The sequence below is a fragment of the Lynx rufus genome, unplaced genomic scaffold (genome assembly GCF_022079265.1).
Source record: "Lynx rufus isolate CCGP_SWC_20201006 ecotype Redwood Valley unplaced genomic scaffold, mLynRuf1.p SCAF_12, whole genome shotgun sequence".
Lineage (NCBI taxonomy): Eukaryota > Metazoa > Chordata > Mammalia > Carnivora > Felidae > Lynx > Lynx rufus.
The window spans coordinates 67213671-67241071 of NW_025814826.1; the positions used below are offsets into that span (position 1 = coordinate 67213671).

At 67.8% G+C, this 27401-nt stretch overlaps 1 protein-coding gene across 3 annotated transcripts in view; it reads left to right on the forward strand.

The window, feature by feature from the left end:
* The window catches only part of ADGRB1 (adhesion G protein-coupled receptor B1), a 67272-nt gene extending 44100 nt beyond the window's left edge, over window positions 1-23172 (forward strand). For 2 of the 3 annotated variants that reach the window (XM_047073828.1, XM_047073827.1), the window contains exons 19-30: window positions 1928-2030; window positions 2690-2840; window positions 3565-3634; window positions 5044-5110; window positions 7159-7244; window positions 12594-12765; window positions 15727-15822; window positions 17397-17436; window positions 19673-20355; window positions 21536-21571; window positions 21777-21881; window positions 22372-23172. In XM_047073828.1, coding sequence (XP_046929784.1) covers window positions 1928-2030; window positions 2690-2840; window positions 3565-3634; window positions 5044-5110; window positions 7159-7244; window positions 12594-12765; window positions 15727-15822; window positions 17397-17436; window positions 19673-20355; window positions 21536-21571; window positions 21777-21881; window positions 22372-22569 — 1807 coding nt within the window. In that variant the 3' untranslated portion in view covers window positions 22570-23172. The remainder of the gene's footprint in view (window positions 1-1927; window positions 2031-2689; window positions 2841-3564; window positions 3635-5043; window positions 5111-7158; window positions 7245-12593; window positions 12766-15726; window positions 15823-17396; window positions 17437-19672; window positions 20356-21535; window positions 21572-21776; window positions 21882-22371) is intronic. The other variant, XM_047073829.1, reaches the window with a different exon arrangement.
* The last annotated feature ends 4229 nt before the right edge of the window (window positions 23173-27401 follow it).

Genomic DNA, 27401 nt, shown 5'->3' on the forward strand with positions numbered 1-27401 from the left:
CCCCCTTCCCAGTCGGCGGTACCGTCCCCTCTGTCGTCACCACCCCGCCCCTGTCTCCCCCCGCCCACCGCCATCACAGATGGACCGCACCCCCACCGCACCTCTGTCCCCCTCCCTCCCCGACAGTCCCCACGGGCTCCCTGGGGGCCGCTGCCTGGACGCTGGGTAGCACTGGAGAGGTGGGGCAGGTGTCGGTCGGGGATCGACCGGTCACCCTTTTCTCCTGCCCTCTGCTGTGCCCACGCTGCTGCACACGGAAGGTGGCCACGCGTCCTCCTGCCCTCGGAATGCCCCCCCCCCCCGGCAGATGCCAGCCAGCCTACTCCCCAGCCAAGCGCCCTGCCCTGGGACCCCGCAGCCCCCAAACTCTGTGTCCTGCCGCACGGGCGTGCGAGGTCTTCTCTGAGCCCGGGGTCAGGTCTCAGGGCAAGAGCCTCCACTGGCCTCCCTGCCCCTCACTCCCCTCGCCCGGGCCGCGGGGCCTCGTCACAGGACCCCTGGACTGCTCCCCCTGCCGGGCAGGGTGGGGGAAAGGCAGCAGTCCCCAGCCGTCCCCAGCCCTGGGGTAAGGGACACGTATGCGCAGGCGCGGGCCACAGACGAGCATGAGTGTGTGCGGGCACAGGGGCGCCTGCGGGCAGCTCTCACCTCCCTGCCCCCAGAGCCCTGCTGTGAGCCCCACTGAGGTTTCGGGCTGGGAGTATGAGTCAAGGTCACCCAGCCCATAGCCCTGCAGCTGTCTCTTGGTGTCTGGGCTCCATGGGCAGCAGAACTGATGTCGAACCCTGAGGCCAACAGGGAGAGATCAATGTGTAGGCGGGGGAGGGTGGGCCTGTTTCCCCGTACCCCCCCCCATCCTCCCCTAGGGCAGGAGCACTGAACCACCAAACCCCCCCGCATCTAACCAGCACCCAGTGCTCCTCCCACTCAGCCCCTCCTCAGACCATCTGTCCCAATCCCCGTGGGCGTGCTTGGCCCACTGGGCCAGCCCCTCCCCTGAGGCCTTGGTTTCCAGAGACTTCTGGGAAAGGAGGCTTGGGACAGCTCCCGCCCTCCAGCCCTGCCTGCTGCAGTTCTGAGGGTTTTGCTGAAGGTTTTCAAAGCGCCTCCTTTCTGAGCTCTGCTGGCTGAGTCACTGCCCCTGTGAGCCGCAGTCAGGACCCCAACCCCTTGGAAAGTGACCCCCCCCCAAGGTCACACACCACATCAGACCGCATCATGGCCCCTGAGGGGCAGCCCTGTACCCTCTGCTCACCACCTGCCTGGATCTCAGCCCCCAAGGCCACTGGGAGCTGGCTGCCCTGGAAAATGGGAGAAAAAGTGATGGGGGCTAATGCTTTCTGTATCCTGCCCCTTGAATCTCAGTCACCGTCCTGAGCAGCAGATCCCGTTCCCTCCACCAGTCTCACAGATGGAAAGACGGAGGCACAGAGGGGTTGGGCCACTTGCCCAGTGTTGCACAGCTGGAGTATAGCTAAGCCACTGCAGCCCCCACTCGGAACCATTTTGTCTTCTGGCCTCAAAGTCAGGATCAAACGGGGTGGGAAGGGCTAGTGGGACGGGGGGAAAGCTAGGTTGAAAACCAGGAGCAGGCAGAGACTGAGACCCCAGAAATGATCCGTGTCCAAGGGATCCGGTGACAGGGAGAAGATCTTACGCAAAAAGGGGAAGCAGCTCTAAGGACGAGCCATCCCCAGCGGGAACGGTCAACTGCGCTCAGTGTCTCCCCACAACCCTCCCTGGCACCTGACTACGTGCTGGAATTTAGTGTGCGGTAGGCAGGAAGTGTGGTAGGGGCGGTGGTGGCGACAGTGGCCGCAGCAAGGTCTGCAGGGAGGAGGTGGCGCCCTAGTCTTGGTACATCCACAGGACCCCAGTTCCCGTGACGATGAGGCCCCGTGGGGCACTGACACCCTGTCTCCCGTAGGTACATCCGCTCAGAGCGGTCTGTGATCCTCATCAACTTCTGCTTTTCCATCATCTCCTCCAACGCCCTCATCCTCATCGGGCAGACCCAGACCCGCAATAAGGTAGGTGATCTCTGCCCTACCGTGCACACCCCGGCGTGCCCAGGTGGGACGGGGTGACGGTGATGCCCCCCAAAAGGGTCCCAAGGAAGCTCGGGGAGGAGAGCGTAGGGCCACACACAGTCCCCCGTTCTCCTCCGACCGCAGCTGTCATCTGGCCAGGACCCGATGTCTGGAGTCTCCAGCTGGACTGGCGCTCCGAGACGAGCCGGTTCAAGGACCCTGGCCCCGGCCCACCACTGGGGCCCAGACCGTCTGGTCTTGTCTGTGCCATGTGGGCTTGAGGGTGATTTGTCCTCCCTGGGTGTCGGGTTCACCACCTGCTGAACAGGTGGACTGAACCCAGAGCCCTTGAGCGGGTTCCCACCGGCGTTGGGTGTATCTCTGGGTAGTCGGGAAAGATGGAGGGAGAGGGGGCTCTGTCCCCGGCAGTTTGTGGCCCGGGTGACACAAGCACTCCTGGGGGGGGCGGGGAGGGGGCGGCTAGCCGATCAGCAGCCCTCCTACAGGCAGTGGACCGGGGGACCCCTCGGTGGCTTCGCGCCTGGGGATTTGACCTCATTGCTGCTGCAAACGCAGAGCTTGTCAGCCTCACTCGGGGCGGGCAGGGAACAGGTGAGTGGGCACCTGCCCGGCCTAACCTGCCCGCCTGCCCCGCCCAGGTGGTGTGCACTCTGGTGGCTGCTTTCCTCCACTTCTTCTTCCTGTCCTCCTTCTGCTGGGTGCTCACCGAGGCCTGGCAGTCCTACATGGCCGTGACCGGCCGCCTCCGGAACCGCCTCATCCGCAAGCGTTTCCTCTGCCTGGGCTGGGGTGAGCGGTGCCGGGGCAGGTGGGCGGTGGGGCTGCCCCTCCCCGGGCCTGCCCTGCTGCAGCCCCTCCCCCTCCCCCCTTGCCCTGCCCTCGTCCTCCTGGGCCTCCACAGGGTTGCCAGATAAAATGGGACACCAAGTCCATTTGAATTTCAGGTAACGACTGATTTTTAAAGTACATCCCATTCAATATTTGGGATGCGCTCGTACTAAACGTGTTTTCTTTTTGGAATTTTTTTTGACGCTTATTCATTTATTTTGAGAAAGAGAGTTCGTGTGCACATGACTGGGGCAGGGCAGAGAGAAGGGGGGGGGGGAGAGAGAATCCCAGGCAGGCTCCACGCTGTCGGCACAGAGCCTGACGCGGGGCTTGACCCCACGAACCGTGAGATCATGACCTGAGCTGAAATCAAAAATCAGGTGTTTAACCAACTGAGTCCCTCGGTGCCCCCAAAATGTTTCCTTTTTTATTTGAAATTCAAGTGTGATTCAGTGTCCTGTATGTCGTTTGCTGACCTGCCTGTCACGACCACGGTTCCATAGGCCCTCATCCCCGTCCACCTCCTGTCCCCTTCTCTTATGCTAGGTGTCACCCCCCGTTCAGGGGCTTCAGAGGTACATTGTGCCCCCACCTCACCCCACCCGTGGGGCTGCAAGGAGGCAGAGGGTGGACGGGGCTCAGATGGTGGGGGGACCGACTCCCTTTCTTTCTGGTCCTTCCCCAGGGCTCCCTGCGCTGGTCGTGGCCATTTCTGTGGGATTCACCAAGGCCAAAGGGTACAGCACCATGAACTAGTGAGTCGGGGCAGGGTGGGGATGGGGTGGAGGCCGCTCGGCTCCCCCAGACCCTCCCACTGCCCTAGAAGGTGACAGCTGGCTGGGTGCCCGTCTCACAGAGGAGAGACCTAAGGCTGGGAGAGGGTGGGGGCCCCGGGGCTGAAGGCTGGGCTCTTCGAGGGGCTGCTTCCCCTAATCAGCCAGCTCCTCCCGGACTGGGCAGCAGGATGGAGAAAAACGAGGCTCAGGGCCACTGGAGCTTTGCACCTCCTCCTTAGGTACCTCGGACAGCTCCGGTGGCCTGTTTTCCCCTCTGTACCCACGTGTGCACCTCTGCATGACTGTGGTGACAGGGGTGGCGCATAGCTCCAGGGCAAGGCAGGTGGTAGGGGGCCTGTTTTGCAGATGAAGTCAGGGAGGCCCTGAAGGGTCAGCTGGGCGAGGTCCGGGGGCCTTGAATGCCAAGCCAGGAAGCTTGGGGTTATCCTAAAAGCAGTGTGATGATTCCCAGGGTTGGGGTAGAGGAACCCAGGCCGGGAGCTGTGGCTACAGGCCACAGGGGAGGAACGGGGGAGCCAGAGGCAAGGGGAGGGACTGATGCAGGCTGCATGGGCTTGGTTCTCTGTGGAGCCCCAGGGGAACAGGACATGGCTGGGCCCTGAAGCAGTGCCCCACGTGGGCAGCAGGGACAGTGAACATGAAAACCCATTTACCGGAAACCCCAGTAGCGTGAGTGCCGGGAGGTAAATATGGACACTGTCCCCCGCGCTGAGAGGGTCAGGGGTGGATCAGGGGAGGGTGAGGCCATTAAAGTGGGGGTTCTGAAGGATGAAGAGGGGTTTGTCTGACAGCATGGGGTGGGATGCTCAGGGCAGAGGCCACGGTGCAGAAGAATAGTGTCTTCGCTGGACTCGGGGCTCCCGTGGGCCACCGTGGGTGGCGGGGCTGGCGACCATGTGTGCGATGAGGCAGGACCAGGCCAGATGTGTGAGCAGAGCACCGGGTGCCCCCAGCCGTGGGGCCTGGGCTGAGTGGGCCCGACCCAGAATGTTGGAATTCTGTCGGGAAGAAGGGTCTGTGTGTGAGGCTGGCGTGGGGCGGGGCGGGGCCGGGGGGGGATCTAGGAGGAGAGTGGGGGCCAGCCTGGGGCGGTCAGGCACCCTTACCTGGCCAGCCCGGCTCTGTGCTGTGTGGGTCCGAGCAGCCGTGCCGCTGCCCTGCGCCCGCTTCTCCGTCTGTGAGCCGGGCCCGCCAGTGCCGCCCGGGGCCCCGAGGGCTGGGAAGCCAGCGTGAGTGCGCGGCGTGCACACAGGAGGGCTTGCTAAGCGCCCGGCTCCTTCTGCCGCTCCCCTGCGTCTCACCTGCCTTCCCGGGGGGCGGGGGCTGGGCCCACGCCTGGCCACTGACCAGCCCGTCTCCCTCCCCAGCTGCTGGCTCTCCCTGGAGGGGGGACTGCTGTATGCCTTCGTGGGACCGGCCGCCGCTGTCGTGCTGGTACTGAACCCTCCCCGCCGTCCCAGGTGGCCGTGGGCTGTATGCGTTGCCCTTTCTGGGTCGCCTTGATCACCAAGGGGTGGATGGCCTTCACGGTCCCCCTGCCCTGCCCTCGGGGTGCAGGAGTACAGAGGCTGGGCTGCAGGAGTGGCCGTTTATTTCTGTGAGCACAGCATGTGTGATTATCGGGCACCGGCCGTGTACCTGCCAGGAGATAGGTGTGAGTTCACCGGGTAGGCGACTGGCCGAGTGGGGACAGTGGGCGGATGGCTGACGGGGTAGCAGGGAGGGCCAGCTAGGCCTGGGTGAGGAGCAGGGGAGCCGGCAGAGCCTGAGGCTGGGGGGCCAGGGGCCTGTCCCTTGCTGCCACCAGCTGTCACCCTCTCGAGAAGGAAGCACCTCCTTGTTTTCCCTCGCCCCTACTTCCCACACTCCTTTGGGGACGGATGTGAAACCGTGCCATGTGGCACACAGGGTTATTGTCCCCAAGTTAGGGCTGAGCAGGGGGAGCTGGGCACGGCTGGGGGCCTCCGCCCGCCCTGCCCGAGCCCAGCCCTCTCCACGCAGGGCCACACCGCCTTGGTGGGGGCACCTGGGCACAGGCCCGGGGGAGGCCCCGCATGTGAGGGCGGAGGCGGTGGGGCAGCGGGCCTAGCCTGAGGGTCCCGGCTCCTTTATTCCTTGAAGGGAGAGGCCTGCGTGCTGTGCATGTCAATGCCGCTCTTCAGAGGCCAGGCCGGCTCGCCGTTTTACAAACAGGCGACCCAGGACGGATGGGAGGCTCAGCTGGTGGAGGCAGGAGCCCCCATCCCCCACACCCCCTCCCAGGATGCATCCGGAGGGCACGGCTGGACCCCAGCCCAGGGCCCCTTCAGTGACACAGGGACACACAGGTAGAGACAGCACAGAGCCCGCTACAGGCAGGGTGGTGGCAGCGGCTGTCCTGCCCCTTCTGCCCCTGGCCTTGTCAGAAAATGAGGTCACCCAGGAAACATGCCTCCAGCCCGGTGCCGGAGTCCAGGAACTTTCCGTTCAGACGGGGATGAAAGGCAGGGCCTGGCCGCTGCTGTGTGTGGAGTCATGAGCGCTCAGATCGAGGGGCTGCAGGGCGTCGGGGCGCCCCATATCCAGATCCGAGCAGTGTGGGGCCAGTCCTCGCAGCTGTCAGGCAGCTGTGTGGGAGCCAAGGGGAGGGCCTTCAGGGGAGCACAGAAATGAGCTGGGAGCCTCCCGACCCAGGAGAAGGGACCCCCCCAAGGTCTCCAGGGTCGTGGCTGGGCCGACGGGCGCACCCTGGGGACAGCTTCTCTTTCGCGTAGGCGGTAGCTCACGCGACGATAACAGCAGGAAGCACTTTGTAGGGTGCGGGTGGCTGGCGGGAGGGGGTCAGGAAGGGCACCATGGCAGTGCAGGAGCAGCGTGGCCCCAGCACGGGGAGGATGTCCCCGAGACGGCCCTCCGGTTGGGCCCTAGCGAGGGATGAGCTCCCTGTCGTGGGAGGAATCGAAGGAGCGGGGGGGGGGGTGGTGAGCGGCTGCGGGGGCACAGGGCACACCCAAGCATGATGGCGGCTGGATCACACGAGGTCCCTTCTGTGGTCTGAGCAGGGCAGGCACCCTGTGTGTAGAGCCAGCCTGATCCCTGACCTGCGACCTCTGGACAGATGGCATCCCAGCTCGGCAAACGCTGCCGACCACAGTGGGGACAGCAGATGGGCCTCCGGGCTGCCCAGTGCAGGCCAGCCCGGGGCCCAGCCTCTGGAGGGCGCCCTGCACGTCACCCTCTGAGCCCCAGCTGGGTCAGCCCGGCCCCTTCTCATGTCCACCCCTGCCGGCAGGGCTCCCAAATCCTTGGGGAGCGGGTCACGTGGGAGGGTCACGTGGGGGACTTGAGCAGCAGCACCTCGCCCTGGGTGGAGCCCTGTGGCGGGAGAACCCCACCCGACGGCTGCTCCGGGGGGAGGTGGCCAGGCCGGCGGGGCTGGCGAGCCTGCTGGGTGGCGCTCTCTCCCCTGGAGCCCCGCCCCCACGCCCTGCTCCTCTCTGCAGGTGAACATGGTCATCGGGATCCTCGTGTTCAACAAGCTCGTCTCCAAAGACGGCATCACGGACAAGAAGCTGAAGGAGCGGGCAGGGTAGGGCCGGCCCCGGGCGCCTCACCCGCCTTGAGTCAAAGACCCAGAGCCCACCCGCTGCCCCCGGGCCCCAGAGCAGGTGGACAGAGGAGGCTCAGAGGCCTGTGCAAGGCTCACAGGCAGCCCCTGCCCTGCCCTGCGCCTCAGTTTCTCCGTCTAGTCCTCAGAAACAGCGAAGCCCCTTGTTTTTGGAGACCCTCCCCCCGCGGGGACCACAGGGACGGTGGAAGGGTGCACCCGGCCCCCCCTTCCCTACCCTGGGGTTGGGTGACCCCGAGCGGGGATGCAACCTGCCCATCCTCATGGCGGCTTCAGCGATGGGAGGAGGGGCCAGGGGACAGGTAGGATGCTCCTCCTACTTGGGGAGCCGGAGCCCAGAGGGCAGCGTCTGGCCACAGGGCACGTGGCTCTGCAGGAGGCTGGTCCCGAGTGTGCCCCGGCCGCCCCCCAGGGGATGGGAGCCCTGAGGTCACGGACGGGGGCAGCTACTGGCTGAGACTGACCCCCTGACTCCATCCTGCCCCAGCCCTCTGAGCCCTCCGCACCTCACCTCTGCCTGCCGCTCTGCGCATCCCTCTGCCCTCGCCGGTGCCTACTCCCCTCCCTCCGTGCCAGTCGTCCGTCTCTGTCTCTGTCTCTGTCTCTGTCTCCGTCCTCCTCTTCCTGCTCCTCCTGCTAACCCTAGTGAACAGAAGCTTCAGGAAACCATCCTCTCTGGTCCTGGTTAGAAAGCCGCTAACGCTGCTTTAGGGGAAGTGGACGACGACCCCGGAGTGCCCACGGTGGCTGGGAGTCTGGGTCCCCCATTCCCTGGGCCTCATCCCCTGGAAGTGGGGATTGGCACGCCCCACCCCGCCCGCCCTCAGGACACACCGCCCCCCACGCACATCCCTGGCCGGCCGAGGGCTGCACACCCGTCGGAGCACTGCAGCAATGGGTACGCGGCGCTCACTCAGAGCTGGCTCGGCCCCCGGCTTCCGCAGTCGCCCCTGGGCGGGCTCCCTCGTTCCACTCCGTCCCTGCAGCCGAGTGGGGCGAGGGGCGGGGAGAGCGGGTTTGAGCCGCCAGAGCCCAGGGCGTCCGTCGGGCTACCTGCCTCCTGGGGCCCCTTCCTGGGCGTGCAGCCGGTGCCCTGGCGCGGACGCACTCCCAGCTGTGCCCGCATGGCTGCGCGGAGACCTCCCCCCGCAGGAGGAGTCCTCCCCACGCTCACACACTCGTGTGCACACGCACGCGTACGCACGCACACCTGCGCACACACAGGGCCTGTGGGAGGGTGCCGCCCAGGTAGCTGACTGGTGGTGGTCGGGTGCAGCACGTGCTCCCCGGCTGGGGCAGCCGCCTGGGGTAGTGCACGGTCGGAGCAGATACGGGGGACCGGAGGGAAGTGGCCATGGCCTCATTCTGGGAGTTCTTCGTGTGAACATTCTTCGTTTCACCCTCTGCTTAACACGGACGTGTGCGAGGACCGGCCCTGCCGTCCCCCAGGACCCTGTTTTATCTATCTCGTGGACCCCAAACCCTCTGACCCCAGGACCCAGCCTGCACCCACTTCCTGTGGCAACCCTCCTTCCCCTAGGAGCCATCCGGGCCCATCCCACACCCGACTCAGACCCAGTCCCCCACCACAGCCCCCACCCCCTGCCCCGGTCCCCCCCCCCCCCCGCTCAGACCTGGTGCCCTCCCCCCACCCTTAACCACCTCCCAGACCAGGTCCCCCCACCCCCCCAGCCCCTCCCGGCACTGGGCCCCCCCCCCACCATTCCCCTCCAGGACCCGGTCCCCCACCACCAGCCAGCCCACTCCTGGGACCAGGTTCCCCCCCCCTCCACCACCAGCCCACTTCTGGGACACAGTACCCACCCCAATCAGCCCATTTCTGGGACCCGGTGCCCCCTCCCCCCGACCAGCCAGCCCACTCCCAGGACCCGGTCCCCACACCCCCAGCCCCTCCCGGCACCGGCCCCCCCCCACCATTCCCCTCCAGGACCCGGTCCCCCACCACCAGCCAGCCCACTCCTGGGACCAGGATCCCCCCCCTCCACCACCAGCCCACTTCTGGGACCCGGTACCCACCCCAATCAGCCCATTTCTGGGACCCGGTGCCCCCTCCCCCTGACAAGCCAGCCCACTCCCGGGACCCGGGACCCGGTCCCCCGACCCCCAGCCCACTCCCGGGACCCCGGCCGGCCTAGGAAGGCTCAGGCAGGACTGCTCCGGTCTGTGTGCCTGCTTTGCCCCGCCCCGGTTCCGTGAGAACAGTGTCTGCTCTCGTCTCGGCCTTTGCATTTCACTTGCAGTCAGCCGCCCGGGGCCCCCCTTGGGCGCGCCCTCAAACGTGCCGAGTGTGGTGTCCCCTCTGCGGCCGACGCCGCCTCCGAAGCCGCCAGTAACGCCACGTTAGTGCCTCTCCTCGCCAGTGCCCCCCGCCCCCGGCTCTGCTCTCTGAGTCACATTTTGTTTGTTTGAAGCTTTTTCTGTCACCTCTGTCACCTCTGCCATCCACTCTGGGGATCCTCCCCACCCGGCCCTTTGCCAGGCTCCCCTCCTCCGTGTGGCCAAGGACGGGATGGGGCCGGGTCAGCATCGGAACACTCTGCACCGGCCTGCCGTCGGCGTGTGGCTGTGCCGGGGTCTGGGTTGTGCGCTGAGTGTTGTAAGCGCATGTGTGCGTGAGTGGGTGGGTGCGGGGGGTGGGGGAGTGTCCCGTGAGCGAGCACGGGGGAGTGTGCGGGGCACTCCTGGCCGTGGGGGGACCCGGGTTCAGGTCGGGACGGATCCGTTGAGGCAGAAACCAAGTTGGGAGGCCCAGGCAGGGACGAGGCTCCGGGAATACGCGCTGTTTGCTTTACGCGTCAGTCTCTTCGGGGTGGAGGGTGCCATCCTGGGCCTGTCGCAAGAGCCCTGGGGGACATTCCCTGCTAGGTCACGCAGCAGGTTCCGGTCAGTGGCCCGGCCCACCCTGAGCCAGGCTCACGCCCCTCCTGCGCATCAGGGGCATCTGACCTTCCGAAGGGTCAGGCGGTACCACTGCCCGCGGGCCTCCCCGCCAGCCCCTCTCCTGCCCACTGATCGCACCCGGGCCCGCACGGGCTCCTCCTCGCGGCCCCGGCAGAACTCGGGGCTGCGGGGATGCCACTAAGGCAGGGTCCCCAAGCCCGGGCCATCTGCCAGCCACCTCGGGCTGTAGACGTCAGGGCTCCGGCCCGAGGGAAGATGGCTCACAGCAGGATGAGACTGCCCCTCTGCCCGCCCCAGGGGCTCTGCCCTGCCTTCCTGCTCCGAAGGTGGCCAGAGAGGGTCCGCTTTGGGAGGGAGGAGACAGACGAGGGAGCCCTGCCGGCCACGGTGGAGACACAGAGGTTCAGAGCCGGGAAGGGAAAAGGACAGCCGGGCAGTGTGTGCACAGTCCTGCAGGGCCCACTTTTTCAGGTTGTGCCCCTCGTGCAGGCAGAGCACCCCTCGTGGGCACGGGCACCGCGGCTGGGGGCCTCAGCACCCGGGGGTGGAGGGGGGCCGGGGATCGGCAGGTCCCCCACCCTGGGAGGGGAGGGGAGGCGGGTCTGTGAGGTCTAGGTCTGAAGCCCACGCAGTGGCCAGGAGAGAAGCGTGGGGGGCTTCGGGGTGATTCCAGGCTCAGGCTCGAGCCACTGGGCAGCTGGCCGGGGGGCTGTCCTGGAGAAGAAATGGGGCTGCGGCTGGGGCTGGCATGGGGACCTGGGTCCTGGAGCAGGGAGGGGGAGGAGGGGGAGGGGAAAGGAGGAGGAAGAAGACAGGGAGGAGACAGGCCTGTCCTCTGTGCAGGCCACCCAGACGGGTCTGGAGAGAGGAGGACAATGGCTCGGGCAGGGCCTGTGGCAGGCTCCCCACCGCAGGGCAGAGAGGGAGCACCTCTGGGGAGGGCTCCTGCCTCCGCCCGGTGAGCAAGGTCCAGCCCGGACCCCAGGTCCTCCCAGCCTCTCTCCCAACAGCCCCTCAGCCCTGCGGCCCCTCCTCGTGCCCCTCATCCCTGCCTCCCCTCCTCGTGCCCCTCAGCCCTGCGGCCCCTCCTCGTGCCCCTCAGCCCTGCCTCCCCTCCTCGTGCCCCTCAGCCCTGCGGCCCCTCCTCGTGCCCCTCAGCCCTGCGGCCCCTCCTCGTGCCCCTCACCCCCGCCTCCCCTCCTCGTGCCCCAACCCCCGCCTCCCCTCCTCGTGCCCCTCACCCCCGCCTCCCCTCCTCGTGCCCCTCACCCCCGCCTCCCCTCCTCGTGCCCCTCACCCCCGCCTCCCGTCCTTGTGCCCCCTCGCCCCCGCCGCCCGTCCTCGTGCCCCCTCGCCCCCGCCGCCCGTCCTCGTGCCCCCTCGCCCCTCCTCGTGCCCCCTCGCCCCTCCTCGTGCCCCCTCGCCCCCGCCGCCCCTCCTCGTGCCCCTCACCCCTGGGGCCCCTGCACCTCTCTTACTCCACCTGCATCTGCCTCATCCTTTTGATGAAGGTGTCCTGTAAGGAGGGGAGCGGGTGGCCCGGACCCCAGCCCCCACTCCTGATGGGAATGACCATGGCCCCAGAGCCTCCTTGGAGCTCCTGCAAGGCAGTCACCTGCCCATGGGGGCAGAGCCCCGGAAGTTGTAACAGTGGTGAGGGTGGGGTCAGGCATAATTCGCAGACACGGATGCGAGCCAGCCCCACTGCTGGTGCCCTCACGACAGGCCCCGAGGCTACGAAACAGTGACTGCGCCGTTCGGAAGACGCGACAGGCTCCGAGCGGCCACAGCGTGGCCCATAGTGGTACCAGGAGGTGCCAGGCTGCAGAGGGCAGTGCTGCCGTGGGGGGCTCCTGGGGGCACCAGCGGAGCGGGGCCTGCCGAGACGATGAGGTGCCTGTGGGTCTCTGTTCTCGTCTCTGTCCCCACCCCCACCCCTGTCTGGCCCTGTCTGTCTGTCATCTCCTGGAGTAGTTCTCTCCTTCTCTTTCTCTCTGTCCAGAGCTCAGAGGCCTGGCCAAACACCGCCCCACAATGGCCACCCTGTAGCCCCCCAGCTCCTGCCTCCAGTGCACCTCCCCTCCTGTGGCGTCCTGGACAGTCAGGAACCCGGGTCTTCCAGAGAGTTCCTCTCTCACCACTGCCCAGCCCCCCCCCCCCACCTCCCGCAGACCACCCTCCGGAGTCTCTGGGAGCCCTTGGACTCCGGGCGGGTTGCCGGGCAGAACTCTGCTCCCCAGGAGGGCCCGGGCCTCCTCAAGGACCAGGACCGGAGCGGGTGGAGAGCCCCGGGAGAGGGGCGCCAAGCGGGGCCCCCCAGGAACGCGCCCCCCGGCGGGAGGGCGGCTGGGGCAGCCCTGACGCGGCCCCCCGCTGCGCTGTCCGCAGGGCGTCGCTGTGGAGCTCCTGCGTGGTGCTGCCGCTGCTGGCGCTGACCTGGATGTCGGCCGTGCTCGCCGTCACCGACCGCCGCTCCGCCCTCTTCCAGATCCTGTTCGCCGTCTTCGACTCGCTGGAGGGTTTCGTCATAGTGATGGTGCACTGCATCCTGCGCCGAGAGGTGCGCGGCCTGCGGGAAGGGCGGGGGTGCGGGGGCGCGGCTTCGGGACCCCCGCTCGCTCCATAAGGCGGGGACGCGCGGCACAGCTGGGGCGGCCGAGGGCCGTCGTCTGCGTAAGGCCCCCTCCTGGAAGCGCCCCCGCACCCCTCGCCGGCTCAGACCAGAGGGGTCCTGTCCTGCTGGGCTCGGTGGGACCAAGAGCCACCGGAAACGTCAGCAGCTTTCAACGACGGCGGAGACTCCTGGCCCGGTGTCTCTGGGCCTCTCCAGAGGGAGCAGGAGGAGGCTTTCACCAAACTCTCCCGACGGCCACCCGCCCGGTGGCCACAGCTCCGGTGACGCGCTCTGGCGTCGGGAAGGCGGACACGCGGAGAACGTGCGTCCGGACGTGGGCGGAAGAGGTGCCCTCGTGAGGCCAGAGGAGGCCGGGATGTCCACAGAGGCTGAAGGGGCCGGAGCGGGTGGGCAGACACGCAGAATTACCTCCCCTTCCTAGAACCTCCTAGAAAGATGGCAAAGCGATTTTAAAGCACAGATTGCAAAGAAAGCGGGAGAAGGGCTTCGCAGTGAAGCCTGGGAGTTCGGGGAGAAGGACGGGGGTCAGGAACTCAGCCCGCCTGAGGAAGCCGGGTCTACAGCTGGCGGTGGGGCGGGCCCGGCGCACTGAGGCCAGAGAGCTTCCAGAAGTGGTGCTGCAGGGGCCCTGGATGCCCAGGGAAGGTCTGCGGTGGATGGCCGGTTGTCCGCTTAGGTAGCAGCCCGGACGCCCCCGCCCCACCTCCCCCACATGCAGCTCCACCGCCCCGGGTGGGGGCTCTGGGGCCCTGGTCTGGGGGCGCCCTGGGGTGCCCTGGCGAGACAGGGGTGCGTAAACCTGTGTGCTGGCCCTTGGTCACCCCGACAGCTGGGGCCCCCAGCCTCAGACCGCCTGGGGGAGAGGTGAGCACCCCCCTCCAGGGGCTCCGACCACAGGGAAAGACCGGATGACAAAGACCCGAAGCTTCTGATGTTGGAACAGCCCTGTTGGCAAGCCGCCGCCACAGTCTCCACCACACGTCCACGTCTGGCCGGTCCCGCGTGTCCACTCTGCAATCCTGAGGACCCGAGGGGAGCCTGTGCCGGACAAGTCTCAGATCCAGGCAGCCGTGGGCCCCAGAGACAGCCCAGGAAGAAGCCGTTCCACAGCCCCGAGGCGACGTCCTCAGAGAGAGCGCTCGCGCCCCCAGCCTGGCAGCCACGCGTGCCCGGCTCTGGCCTGACTGATCCGTGCTAGCAATTCTCACTGCTCGTTGCTCCATCTTCTATGGATGGGGCGGCTCAAGGCCAGCACAGGGGTGGTCGCCTCGGTGGGGTGTGAGCACATGTCACTGACCGGGCTCTAAGCTCACGCCCTTGGCCCTCAGCTGCCCGGCTTCTGTGAAACAAGAACAGCAGGCTACCCAAAAAGAACAGAAAGGGAGCTTGTGGGAATTCAAAGCATGAGAACAGAAGCGGAGAAGCTCAGTAACCGGATAAAACAGAGGCTGTGTCCTGCAAAGGAGAGAAGGTAGAAACTGGAAAACAGAAGGCGCGTTCTGCAGGCCCACCTGACCCACATAGGAGGTTCTCCAGGGACCCGGCACAGGCTGCCAGGTGGAGAGCAGGGATGTCTGCCTCAGGGGCCTGCTCTGGGGGACAGTCAGGCACCCCTGAAGACGCATGATTTCCTAGGATGGTTGGACTTCCCCATAAGCTGTGACCTCCTGGGTCCCACCTGCAGGGCCCATGCTACAGGGACCCTGCCACCAGGGGAAAGTCGGGCCTCTGTGGGGAGGGCATGGAACATTTGGCAGGTGGACGAGCAACGTGGTCGTGAGACTCCTGAGGGCAGCAGAGGGGATGAGGCTGGCCGGATGGCCTACCTGGAGGAGGGGCCACGAGGCCCTCTGGGAGAACATCTGCTCTCTGTGCCAACGGAGACGTTGCTTTCCCATCTGCTGTCTCCTGGCCCGTGGCCCGCCTGCGCTGGGCGCACAGTAGGTGCTTAGAGATGTCTGCTAGGTGGCTCAGTGAGTCACAAGGGTGGAAGAAGGTGCACCTGCCAGGGGAGGCCCAGGCAGTGGCCCTGAGGCCGGCGAGACCCCAGCACCACCTCCGCGATCAGCTGTGGAGCATCGGGCGCCCTGGGCTCAGCACCTGGAGTGAGTGGGGGCAGGTCCGCGGGTCTGTGCTGGGTCTGGGAGCCAGGAGCCCCAGCCTCAGCGCCCCCTCCTCCCAGAGCTGCCCACCTCACTCAGGTACCGCCTCCAGGAAGCCCTCTGTGCTTTCACTGTTCCCGTGCCTTCACTTACTCCCTTGGCGCATCATGGCCCCACGGCGCCCGCTCCCCGAGGGGGGCCCTGCTGGCTGCTGCCCCAGCCGCAGGTGACGGTGCGGCCTTTGCTCCTCACGCTCACGGACCAGCACCTCCCTGCAGGAGCAGGTCTCCTCTAGCGCCCTGTGCCGGCTGCCTGGGTGGCCTCTGGCCCAGAGCCGCCGTCCCCGCCCTTCTGAAGAGTCCATGGCCATAATGGGTGAGATCCCCTTCGGTGGAGCGTGCTGTTAGTGACGCGGCTTGGGACCCGCCGCCACCCTGTCCCAGGGCCCTCGTGGAGCCCGGCGGAGCGCCTCCAGGGCAGTGGGGGCAGCGGAGGCCGTGGTCACTCGGCACAGGGTGTGGACTCCAGGCCCCTCCTCAGCCTGACGGCCGGGTCTCACGGACACACCCCGGCCCGGAGGGCTGCAGCGCGTCCTCAGCAGGCCTGGAACTCTCTGAGTTTGGAATTTCCGTGCCCCAAAGGGCACGGAGAGAATCTCAGAGACGGGAAGGGAGGCAGGGCCCCGGCACGCAGGCCGCCCCGCGGTCCTCGCCCTTGCCTTCCCGCCACCCTGCCGGGCGAGCGGTCTAGGGCTGCCGCTGACCGCTCTGCTCTCTCTCGCCAGGTCCAGGACGCCGTGAAGTGTCGCGTGGTGGACCGCCAGGAGGAGGGCAACGGGGACTCGGGGGGCTCCTTCCAGAACGGCCATGCCCAGCTCATGGTAGGGCTCAGCGCGCGGTGCCCCCGGCGGTGTCTCCTCACCCTGCTCGGAGCTGCTCTAGGCTCCAGCGGCCCCTGAGGAAGAGCTCCGAGCCCAGTCCAACACTGGGGAGACTGGGGCTCACCAAGGTGAAATCCCTGGTCCGGGGTCTGGGGACGGGCAGGGCCCAGATGATGCGTCTGGGCGAGGCTGCCACCGGCCCGTGCCCACCCCCGGTGCCACAGTGCCCTCGCCTCAGCTGCGGCGCCCCCATCTCTGCACCTCCCGTGCCCCCTTCGTTGTCCTCCAGCTCAGCCGGGGTGGGACGTTGGCTCACTCAGCCTCCATCGGGCGGACCAGCCCTGGCCTGTCCACTCACCCTCCACCCCGCGTGGCCTTGTCCCCAGCCGGGTCCACTCAGGCCCTCCGGCATCACACGTGCCGTTCGGGTCCAGGTACTGCCCACCCCGCCTGCCCACCTCGCGGGTGTCTGCTAAGACGTCACCTCCAGGGAGCCCTCCCTGACCCCCGCCCCCACCTGTGCCATCAGGCCTCCTCCTGTTCAGGTCCTGGCAGCGCCCTGGGTGAATTCTCCAGGCTGTCACTCGCCGCCTGCTGCCCGCTGGGTGCCCCCCGGTATGCAGTGAGCCTGGCAGCCGGGAGCTGCTCACTCAGTCCTCGGGGCGCCGAGCCACCTCGTGGCGGCTGCGAGGCTCGCAGCCGGGACCTCAGCAGATGCCAGCGGCCGGCACCGGGAGGAGGCTTGTACCCTCACGGTCGTGGGCGGGGGCCCCCGATACCACTCCGGGCCCCACTTCTCCCCTCAGATTCTATAGTCTTCCCACCGACCCGACCTCTGGTTTGCAGAGAAGGAGCCTCCAGGTTTGGGATTAGGACCCAGCCCTACGGCCCCAGGAGAAGGCCACGCCACAGCCTGGGGTGGCCCGAGCCGGGTTTCCCAGTCCACCGAGCTCCTGGGCTGGGGTGGGGCAGGTGTCGCAGCGGGGATCTCAGCCACCGCTCAGGGGACAGCTGGCCTCACCCTGGCACCGGACATCTGTCCCTGAACCCGTTCCGCCTGTCTGGTCGGCTGGCCTCTGTTTCCTCACCCCCGGGGCTGTGGCGAGGACCAAGCAGATGACGAGGGCGGAGCCCCCCACGCCCTGCACATCAGCCGGCGGCGGCCCCGGGGGCTCTGGCGTGACACCCTTTGCGTGCCCTGCCCCCCGGAAGGGACATGAGACCCTGGCAGAGGCTCTGGTCTTTGTGCTGGAGTCCCAGGGGCCGGGGGCGACAGAGCCGGGGGGGGGGGGGGGGACAGGAGCACGATTGAGCTGCAGTGGGACCGGCCTTCCCAGCTCATCCACAAACGCCCTGGCAGGCGCGCGCACGCACGCACGCACACGCGCACGCACACGGAGTACGCAGGGGCGGGGCCACCCGCCGGGGGTTCTCTGAGCCCCGGAGCCCCCGGCCGTGAGCTTGTAGCCCTCCTGGCGCTCCGTGGCGGGCACGCGCGTGCGCACACGCACACCCCTCGAGGTGCGGCTCCCGCTCGGCCCGGGGCCTCACCCCGCCCCGCCTCTGTCTTGCAGACCGACTTCGAGAAGGACGTGGATCTGGCCTGTAGATCAGGTGAGCGCCTGCCAGGTGAGAGCGACAGGTGGCCCTCGCCTGGGCCACTTGCTTCTTTTTCTTTTCTCTGTGTGTGCGTCTGTCTGTCCATCCGTCTGCCCTCATCCCACCGCTGCCCGCCACAGCCCGTGCCGTGAGGTTGGGTCACATCCGCCCAGATGGAGGGGCCACTGCCCGGAGGCCTGGTCTGTACAGGCAGACACGGGCCTTCCTCCGGGGCCTGGCCCGCCCCAACCTTGGCGGCACAACCACTTCTGCGCCTCCCCACCCACTGCCCTGAGGCTGCAGCAGGCAGGGCCTGTGGGTCGAGGGCAGAAGAAACTGCCAGAAAGCTGTCCGGGAGCTTGGGCTCACCAGGCTGATGCGTGCTGGCGGGATGCTTAGCACTGGAGCGAACCCCTGGGGCCCGCTGCCCTGGGCCTGGCCCTGTCCTCTCCCCGCCGAGCCCCTGAGCAAGAAGCCCTGTGCCCCCCGCCCCCGCCACCTCCGACACTTCTGGCCTTCGGGGCGGGGAGGCTGCACCAGCTGTGAGACACTGGAGCCACCCCGCTCCCACCTGTCACCCACCTCGTCACCCGCCCCTGCCTGCGTCCCTCCGGGGCCCGCGTTCTGTGTTGTCCTCGCGTCTTCATCTTCCATCCAGCCATGGCGGAGGGTTGGCCGAGCCTTCTGGGGGGACATCAGTGGGAGCAGGAGGAAAGCAGGGCGGAGGAGCCAACCCTGGGCCCTAGAGTAATGCTGAGTTTCTTGGAAGCAAGGGGAAAAGGGGAATCAGCTGCCCAATGAAAGGAAACCGCTTTAACGTCGTCGTTCTGAGAGCCGGGTCCCGGCAGTGACAGGCAATGCCGTTCAGAGCGGTGGAGAACCAGCCGGTCGCACTGCCTTGGTCTGTCAGATACTTTTGAGGAGCGTCTTCTCCAGAGATAGCCATGGGGGCGGGGGTCGAGACAGCCCCAGATTGGGAGTGTCAGCTGCTGCCCGGTGGCCCCCGGGAGAGCTTCCTGGAGGAGGTGACCTCTGGTTGGGCTGAGTGGGAACTGGACAGAATGGTCTTTCACTTCCCACCTTGGTCTCGTGTAGTCTAGGCAGCCTCCCTGAGAGGTGACCCCAAGACTTGAGGGCTTTTGGAGGCTCGGGCCCAGCCCCCTTTGGGTGGTGCTGGCCTCCGAGGCCCCCACTTCTTCCTCATCGGTAAGATGGCACAGCCTGGCCCGTGATCTCTCAGGCAGCTAGCGACTGGAGGCATGGCGGAGGGCGGCGGCGGGGGGGGGGGGGGGCTGGTGTCACAAACACAGGGTGAGGTGGGCACACGGGCTGGGGGGCTGGGGGCCTAGAAGGAGTCTGGATTTGGGGCCGAGCACACAGGGGACCCACAGCCGGATTTCTGCAGGAGAGGTGCCCAGCTCTGTCCGGGCGACGGCCCGCTGTGAGGTGGACGGGGCGACCTCTGCAGGGGGGACCCCGGAGGGGCACAGGTTTGGCGGGCGAGACGGCAGGTCCCCTGTTGGTCGGCCTGGAGCGGGGGACGGTTGCAGACGTGGGCGCAGGGGGTCGGCGTCCGGAGGCCGGAGAAGAGAAGGGGCCGGGGAAGCTCTGCCAGAGAGGAGGGAGAGTACCGGGGACTGGCGAGTGACCGTCCGCTCGCAGGGCGGGTGCCGGTGGGGTGGCACAGGAAGCCGCTGACAGGAGCTGTGGGCGTTTGGGGGCTGGACGAGGGTGTGGCCGGGTGCCCGCCAGCCAGCAGGGAAAGCGCTCCCGCGCTCACGGCGGGCGTCCCGTGGACGGGCCCCGAGTGGGCCTGGCCGCTTTGGGCTCTCCGTGGGCCAGTGAGGCTGGATTGACGGGTAAGAGCGAGGCAGGTGGTGGGCAAGCTGGAGGCCGGGTCGGAGGTCGTGGTGGCCCGCCCCCACCCACTGCAGCCGAACAGAAGCGGGCTAGGCATCCAGGGCCCCGCGCCGCAGGAGCGATGAGGAGAGTGTCCCTGGACTTCCGAGAAGCGCGGGCTGGCTCCAGGGCCGACGGGGGCCCGCTCAGCTGCTGGGAGGGGCTGTGTGTGGTGGCGGCCATTTGTCCTCTTGTCTGCGGGGGCAGACAGGAGCACCCCGTGTTCCAGCCTGGCTTGAAAAGGCCAAGGACTCCCAGCTGCAGCGGCACCGAACACAAGTCGGGGCGCGCCGGACCGAGACCGTCCGAGGCATCCCCGAGGCCGCGCTGACCCCCTCACCTGCCCCCACAGTGCTGAACAAGGACATCGCAGCCTGCCGCACGGCCACGATCACGGGCACGCTCAAGCGGCCGTCGCTGCCCGAGGAGGAGAAGCTGAAGCTGGCCCACGCCAAGGCGCCCCCCGCCAACTTCAACAGCCTGCCGGCCAACGTGTCCAAACTGCACCTGCACGGCTCGCCCCGCTGCCCGGGCGGCCCCCTGCCCGACTTCCCCAACCACTCGCTGACCCTCAAGAAGGACAGGGCGCCCAAGTCCTCCTTTGCCGGGGACGGGGACATCTTCAAGAAGCTGGACTCGGAGCTGAGCCGGGCCCAGGAGAAGGCCCTGGACACCAGCTATGTAATCCTGCCAACGGCCACAGCCACGCTGCGGCCCAAGCCCCAGGAGGAGCCCAAGCACAGCATCCACATCGATCAGATGCCCCAGACCCGCCTCATCCACCTCAACATGGCACCTGACGCGGGCCTCCCCGCCCGCAGCCCACCCTCCCGCCAGCCCCCAGGGGGTGGGCCCCCGGAGGCACCCCCCGCCCAGCCCCCACCGCCCCCGCCCCCACCACCCCCGCCACCCACCCTGGAGCCAGCGCCCCCCAGCCTGGGGGAGCCCGGGGAGCCCGCTGCCCACCCAGGGCCCAGCTCGGGGACCGGGACCAGGAACGAGAACGTCTCCACCTTGTCCGTGAGCTCCCTGGAGGTGAGGGCAGCCCAAGGGTCCCGGGGGGGGGGGGGGGGGGTGGGGGGGCAGGGGTGCTGTGGGCGCTGCTGGTTTGGGCTGCAGCCGGCGTTAGGTAGGCCAGGCCTGGGAAGGCCGGAGGCCGGCATCCTGGCCTCACTCCTGCCGGAAGGGGTCCCCTGGCAAGAGTGGGGACAGGCCTACGCCGGAGAGCTGGTTCCGGGCAGGGCCTGCCCTCACCCTGTTCTCTGGCCACGCTGCCCCTGGGCCTGCTGGGCCCTGGCGACGGGGGGCTGGTGGCCTGTGCCATTGCAGTGGGGCCCACCCAGCTGGACTTGGGCTGGCTGCAGTCTAGTCCATTCCGTGGTCGGGCGGTCACGGCAGCAGGTCCCTCCTTAGGTCAGCCTGAAGCCTGGAAGTGACCACACTCAGCCTGTCCGGCATGGGGCTCGGAGTGCGTTGGGGGGAGCGTTGCCTAGCACCCCCAGGGACCCCCGCCCTCCCCAGGCCACTCCCCCACCTCCTGGCTCACTGCCTCTGGTGAAGCAGCCCCAGGCCCCGGTTCTCTGTGGTCCCCCAGCCGTGCCACCCGCCCTGCGTCCAGTTCTCGTCTCCTCGTCACTGGCCAGTGCCGGAGGACAATCTAAGACGGTGAAGAAAGGCAGGGGCAGAGAATGTGGAGGCATTGCCCTGCTCTTCCGTCTGGCCTTGGTGTGCCCACAGTCTCCTCCAGGACCCCTGCCCTCTGCGTCACCCTTGTCCTCTGTCTCTCGAAGCGGGAGATGGCCCTGGGGACAGTCTGGGACAGAACGTGATGAAAAGCATCTGCAGGCTTACCCCCATTCTGGAGCTGCAATACCGGAGCCCCAGGCGGTCGTGTGACTGTCACTGCTGTCTGGGGCCTTGGGCTTCTATTCCCCTTGGCTCAGCGGGCGCCCCCTCTGCCCACCCTCTTCGCCAGAGCCCTCGGGCTGGGCCCCCGCTGTCCCCGGGGAAGGGGCGGGGCCTACAAGCGGCCTGGGCGCTGCCAACTATAGGGCAGTCAGAGGCATGTTCCCCAGCTTGGTGGAGAACCCGAGTAGCCATGGGGTGAGGGGGTCCCCAGTCTCCCCCTGTCTCAGGCGAGGAGAGGCCTGGACTTGTGGTCTGGGAGGTTTGGGGCGACTGCTTGCAAATGCGCACAACCCCCTTCTCCCCACAGCGGCGGAAGTCGCGGTATGCAGAACTGGACTTTGAGGTGGGTCCCACCTCCTGGTGTCCCCTTCCCCAAACACCCGGAGCCGGAGGTGCTCAGAGCCCCGGGGGCGGGGGGGGGGGGGGGGGGGTCGGGGACAGGCAGCTGGAGTCCAACCAGGGGCAGGGAGGGGCTGGGGGGGAGGAGCCCGGCCAGGCAGGGCGGCTCCTTTCCAGGCTCAGGATGCCCGGCCCCTCCCGCCCCGCAGAAAATCATGCACACCCGGAAGCGGCACCAGGACATGTTCCAGGACCTGAACCGGAAGCTGCAGCACGCGGAGAAGGACAAGGAGGTGCTGGGCCCAGAGAGCAAGGTCTGGGGGACGGGGCGGGGCCTTGGGGCTGCGGGCGGGGTGGTGGGGCGGGGCCCTGGGGCGGGGCCGGCAGAGGGAGAGCCCTTGGTTGAAGTCCCTACGCGCTCCTTCCCCTCGCTTCAACTTTTCCCGAAGACTGGCCCGACGCAGCCCTCGCCAGAGCCCCGCACACCGGCCTTCCCGGGGACCCGCCCCACGCCCAGCCCCGTCCGGAGGGGTGCACGGGGCGGTGCACGGGGGGTCTGGCTTCTGCCAAGGAAGGCAACAGCCAAGGGAGGGGTGCCGGGCAGGCGGGGCCCCCACGGCGGCGGGAAGCGCTCCGCTCCCGCTCGGCCCTGGGGGGGGGGGGGCCCTGCAGCCTGCCTCTCCGCCCGCTCAGGTCCCTTCCTCTCTGTTTGGTTCCCGTGTGCGTTCTCTCCTCCCCTCCTCCGCTCCTGCCCCGTGGCCTCCCTCTCGGCCCCTGCCCCCCTCCCCGCCCGCCGGCCAGCAGCCGGAAAAGCAGCAGACACCGAACAAGCGGCCCTGGGAGAGCCTTCGGAAGGCCCACGGGACGCCCGCGTGGGTGAAGAAGGAGCTGGAGCCGCTGCCGCCCTCACCGCTGGAGCTGCGGAGCGTCGAGTGGGAGAAGTCGGGCGCCACGATCCCGCTGGTGGGCCAGGACATCATCGACCTCCAGACCGAGGTCTGAGCGGGTGGGCGGCGGCCACGCACCGGGCCCCGAGGAGGACATCCTGCTCCGCCCGCTCCCGCCGCAGGACGGGCACAGACACGCTCCCGGGCTGCGGGCCAGGCCCGCGCCCCGGCCTCAGGGCGCTCGGACGGCGGCCGGGCGGAGGCCCGCGGCGCTGGGACCAGAGCCAGAGGGGACAGGAGGCCCCGGCGGCCCCGGGTGGGCACAGGGCTCCAGAGGCCGGAAGGTGCCTCAGACTCTGCCCTCCTCGAGCCCGGCGCCGGCGGGCAGGCGGGCGGGCGGCCGCGGACAGTGGCGGGGCGGGTGCGGCCAGCATCCCCAGGACACCTGCCTGAGCTGCCGCGGCAGAGGACCAGCCTGCTTGGCCCAGCTGGCCTGGCACCATTTTTTAGACACCCCTCCCCCTCGGGAAGCAGCCAGCCCCCCCCCCCCGCCTCACCTTTCCAGGGCCCGGGGCCCCTCCCCAGACCCAGGTGGAGAGCCCTCTCTCCCACCTGTGCTGACCCCAGGGGCAGGACTAGAAGCCCACTCCGGGAAGAAGCAGGGGTGGGGAATCTATTTTTTCTCTCCTTTTCTTTTCTTCAATAAAAAGAATTAAAAACCCACATCCCCTCCGTGTGGGCCTTCTCTGTGCGGCACGAGCCCGGAGGCCGCCTTGGTCCCTCCATCCGGGTCAGAAGGGCGGGGCAGGCCGGGTGGGCACCTGGCCTCCACTCCCGCCTCGTACCTTGCCTGGGTGTCAGGAGCTCACCCTGTGTGGGCGTCGGTCCCCAGGCCGGCAGTCACGTGGTCCCCGGGGATGCCGTGAGGGAACCGAGGGGGACCCTCGGATGCTGGGCTCCCTTGCTCCCCTGCCCGCAGACTTTTAGACCCACGGGGCTTGGCGTGTGACTTCCCTGCGCCCTGAGTCATGGCTGGAGGGACAATCCAAGACAGCAAAGAAATGCAGGGGCAGAGAATGTGGTGGGGGGAGGAAGGCCCCTCACGCCTGGCCTTGGTGTGCCCACTGTCTCCTCCAGGACCCCTGCCCTCTGCATCACCTGTGTCCCCCCCCCCCCAACCTTCCCCTTTGTCCTGGGGCAGGTGTGAGGAACAAATGTGGACACGCCCAGAGCCGCGCCCCCTTCTCCATCCTGCCCCGCCCTCTGCCACCCCCCACCTAGGCCCGGGACACACAGCTTGAGAAGCCTGTCTCTCCAGGGGAAATGCCGGGTCCTGCCTCTCCTCTGTATTTCCAGCAGGGGGCAGCCTGCGCCTCCACTGGGAGCCAGGCTGGCAGGTGCGAGGCTGGGAGGGGCCGTGAGCCAGGCTCTCCCCACCAGGCTGCCCTTCCCACCCTGGGGGCAGACCCCCAGACCCCGCTGGACCCCGGGAGGCGGCAGTGACCGCTGGCCCAAACAAGGGGTGTGCAAGTGGTCTGTTTGCGGGTCCCAGCGCCCCGGATTACGGTCCCCCAACCGCATCATTCAAGATGAAAAAATGCCAACCCCCCCGAAAAGCGGGGGAGCTGCTGGCACGGGCCTCACGGCGCCCCACCCACCACTTGTCACGACCCCCTCGGGTCACGGCCACAAGTGACTAAGGAGGGAGAAGGACCAGTGGTGACCAGGCATGGCTGGGGAATGCGTGGCCACAAGCGCCCTGGCACGGGCCCGCACGTCCCCGGGAACCAGCCTCTCAGCCACGGTCTGGACACTTCAAAAAGCCAACTCTTGTGGGTGCGATGTGGCAGCCAAACCTCCCCCGGCTGAGGCTTAAGGTTGATTCGAACACCGGGTGCGCCCAGGCTCTCCCGACACAGAGAAGCCTCCGACTCCGAGCGCATCTGGCCTGGCGCGGGGGGCGGTTCGGACGAGGGCGGCCACTGGCTGCCTTCCTCATCCTTCCCCAGAAGGAAGCCGGAGCGCCCCCAGGAAGGGGGTCCTGGTGCAGAAAGCCCTGAGCCCCCCGCCACGCTCCTGGGGGGACGGCGCATGGAGCACAGGGTTTACCATTGCCCTCGTAGTGTGACCCGGGCAGGGTCTGGCCGGTGACCTGCCCTCCCCTGTGCTGCTCGCTTGTGCAACAGAAAAGCTGGGAAAAACAGCAAACCAAGATGGACCCAAGCCACACGCTCCCCGCATGCGATGGCAGTAACCCGGGGGCTCAGGGTCAGTGGACCCAGGTCTCCCTGTCCCGGCTCCCTCCAAGAAGGCTGTGTCCTTCCAGGAGAAGCCCGTTCCCTGTTCTGCCCCGGGACCCATGTTCACGGCTGGTCCGTGCTGCATGGCCACCTGGCACGGTGACTGGTCGCAGAAATGGCTGTCCTCTCTCCGGGCCTCGGTGCAGGAAGCCTGCCGGGGACGTCCCCCACCCCCCCAGACTCATGGAAACCCCTGGGCCTTCGTGGGTCCGCCTCCGTCACCTTCCGTGGGGGGCCTGCCGCAGCTGCTGCGCTCTTGCCTCAGGGACCGGGGAGGGGTCCGGGTGCCAGGTAGTGAGCCCAGCTCTCCCAGCCCTCATCCCTGTGGGGAGGTCACCCAGTGGCAGCCGGGAGGCTCCCCGTGCTGTTCCCACGGCCAGAAGCCACTCCTTTCCAGAGGTGGTCGGGCCACCAGAGAGATGTTTTCTTCACTGTCCGGGCGCCTCTGTCCAAGTGCCACCCCGCCACGGGCGCTCGGAGAATGCCTCCGCTGCCCCCTTTTGCCTGCCACCGGCAGTGCATCGTGGCCTAGGGGTGGCGCCCAGGATGGCGGTGGTCACCCTCAGGGGCGGGAGCACGTGCGGCCAGAGCTCCTCTGGCGGTGCTGGCGGTGATCCGTGTGGCTGGTGGTGGTGCTGGGGGGGGGGGCGGGGGCATCTGGCAGATGGAGGGACAGAAGGGTAGGAAGGAGGCTCCCCGAGGACAAAGACCAGAGCCTGAGTCCCCCGGGGGGAAGGGGGGGAGGGCAAACTGGAGGCAGCCTCCTCCAGGCCACACACTCCTGACACCCAGGTCCTCCTCACCCGACGTCCTCCTGTCACCAAGGCCAGCAGGGCCGGGCCGAGCCCGGAGGGAAGCCCAAGCAGTCCCGGCTCGCCCGGTGGAGACGCCCTGCCCCTGGGCAGGGGGAGACCCTCCCTGGAAAAGCCTTCACAACCACCCCCGGGCCCAGCCCCCAGCTGGCCCCCGCCAGCAGCGAGCCCCCCCCCAATCTGGAAGGCCCTCTTCCAGGCCAGCCTCCCACTGCCGTGCCGGCCGCCGCGCAACACCCTCCGGCCCCTCCTGGCCTCAGCCAAGATGAAGGGCCCGCCTCCAGGCTCCCGTCCCTTCCCCTGGCCCCGCACCCGACACCGGCTTTTGCCCCCACAGAGGAGCAAATCCACGGTGGGCCTCATGCCCCGGGACTGTTCCAGAACCTTCCACCAGCGGGGAGTGCCCTTCCTGGGCCTGCTCCACCCACCCCCAGTTCCTCCTGGAGCCTCCAGGCTATGTCTGGGGAACACGGGACCTGTGTGGCTCCCCTGGGGTGACAAGGCAGCTGCTGTCCCACCTCAAAAGTCCAGAAACCGCCACCCACCCCTGGTGGCCATCCTACTGCCCTGGGAGGTTACCGGCAGCCCTTTCTGACAGATGCAAAATCTGGGGTCCCTTGCTACCGCCCCCCCAGACCCCTGCAGGTGTCTGGGCTCATCCTGAGGAGTGTCCGCCCCCTGGGGAGGACGCCGAGGCCCTGGACGGAAGGGCTGGCACACCGGTCAGGGCCGGGAGGGGTCACACGGGCCTCTGCCTGCGTCACCAGTGTGCCCACTACTGCCAGTGACCAAGGGAGTTCTCAGACCTCCTGTGGAGTGGGGGTCCCCACCTGGTGCACCTCTCCGCACGGGGGTGTCCCACGGTCCTGGCCAGGTCTGCTCAGAACGGTCCACAGAGGGGCCCAAAGGTGGGCCGGCCAGGGGCAGAAGGCCTTGACCTTGGACGAGCCCCGCCCCTCTGGGCCTCAGTTTCCCCTCTGGCACTGTGGCAGCAGGATGGGGTGACAGATCCCTTCCAAGGCCAGCAGCCTGTGGCCCTGTAACCTCTTGAGGCGGGGAGCAGCGGGCTTCCCAAGTACTTCTCTTAGGGCCTAAAAATAACCAGGAGGGGAAGGGTGTCTCTGAATAGCTCGGAATGTGCCAGTCACTCCGGCGGAACCACCTCCAAATAAGGATCTGGCAGAGCCGGAAGCCCTGAGACAGTCACTGCTCACGTCAGCCTCCCGGCTGTGCTGCTCCAGAACTTTCCCTCCCACCGCAGCCAGCCCTCAGCCCGGGGCCCCAGGGGTCTCCCCCCAGAGCGGTCAGGGCACGGGGCAGGGGCCCCCTGTAGAGCACAGCCCCTTGGACAAAGAGTACTGGGGTCTGAGCAGTTACAATCACGGAATCGAAGATTTGCTCATCCAGAAACTTCCCCTTACGTGCGTGGGATCTTAGGACAATCACATTCAGACCCCTCCCCCAAATCTCCGAAGACAGAAGTGCAGGGCCCCCTGAGGAAGGTAGGGTGGGCTGTCGGCCGGCTCTCCCCTTGGCGTCCCAGCCAGCGGGTACCCCGACTGGAGACGGTGGCGGGGGGCAGCCTAGAGCCCTGCTTGGGCCAGTTGCAGGGCGCAGGCGTCCCCAGCTGTCCCAGGAAGGCAGAGGAGGTGTTGCTGGACCCAATATGGCTCTCTGGGAACACCATATGGATCCTGCCCAGGAAGGGGAGTCGGGAGGAGGCAGGAGGCAGCACCCCCACCAGCGGCACCCCTCTCTCTCTCCATCACGGGCAGCTCCTTGGGAGGCAGCGGTGGGTGCAGTGGCCTGGTTCCGGGACACTTCGGCTGCCTGTG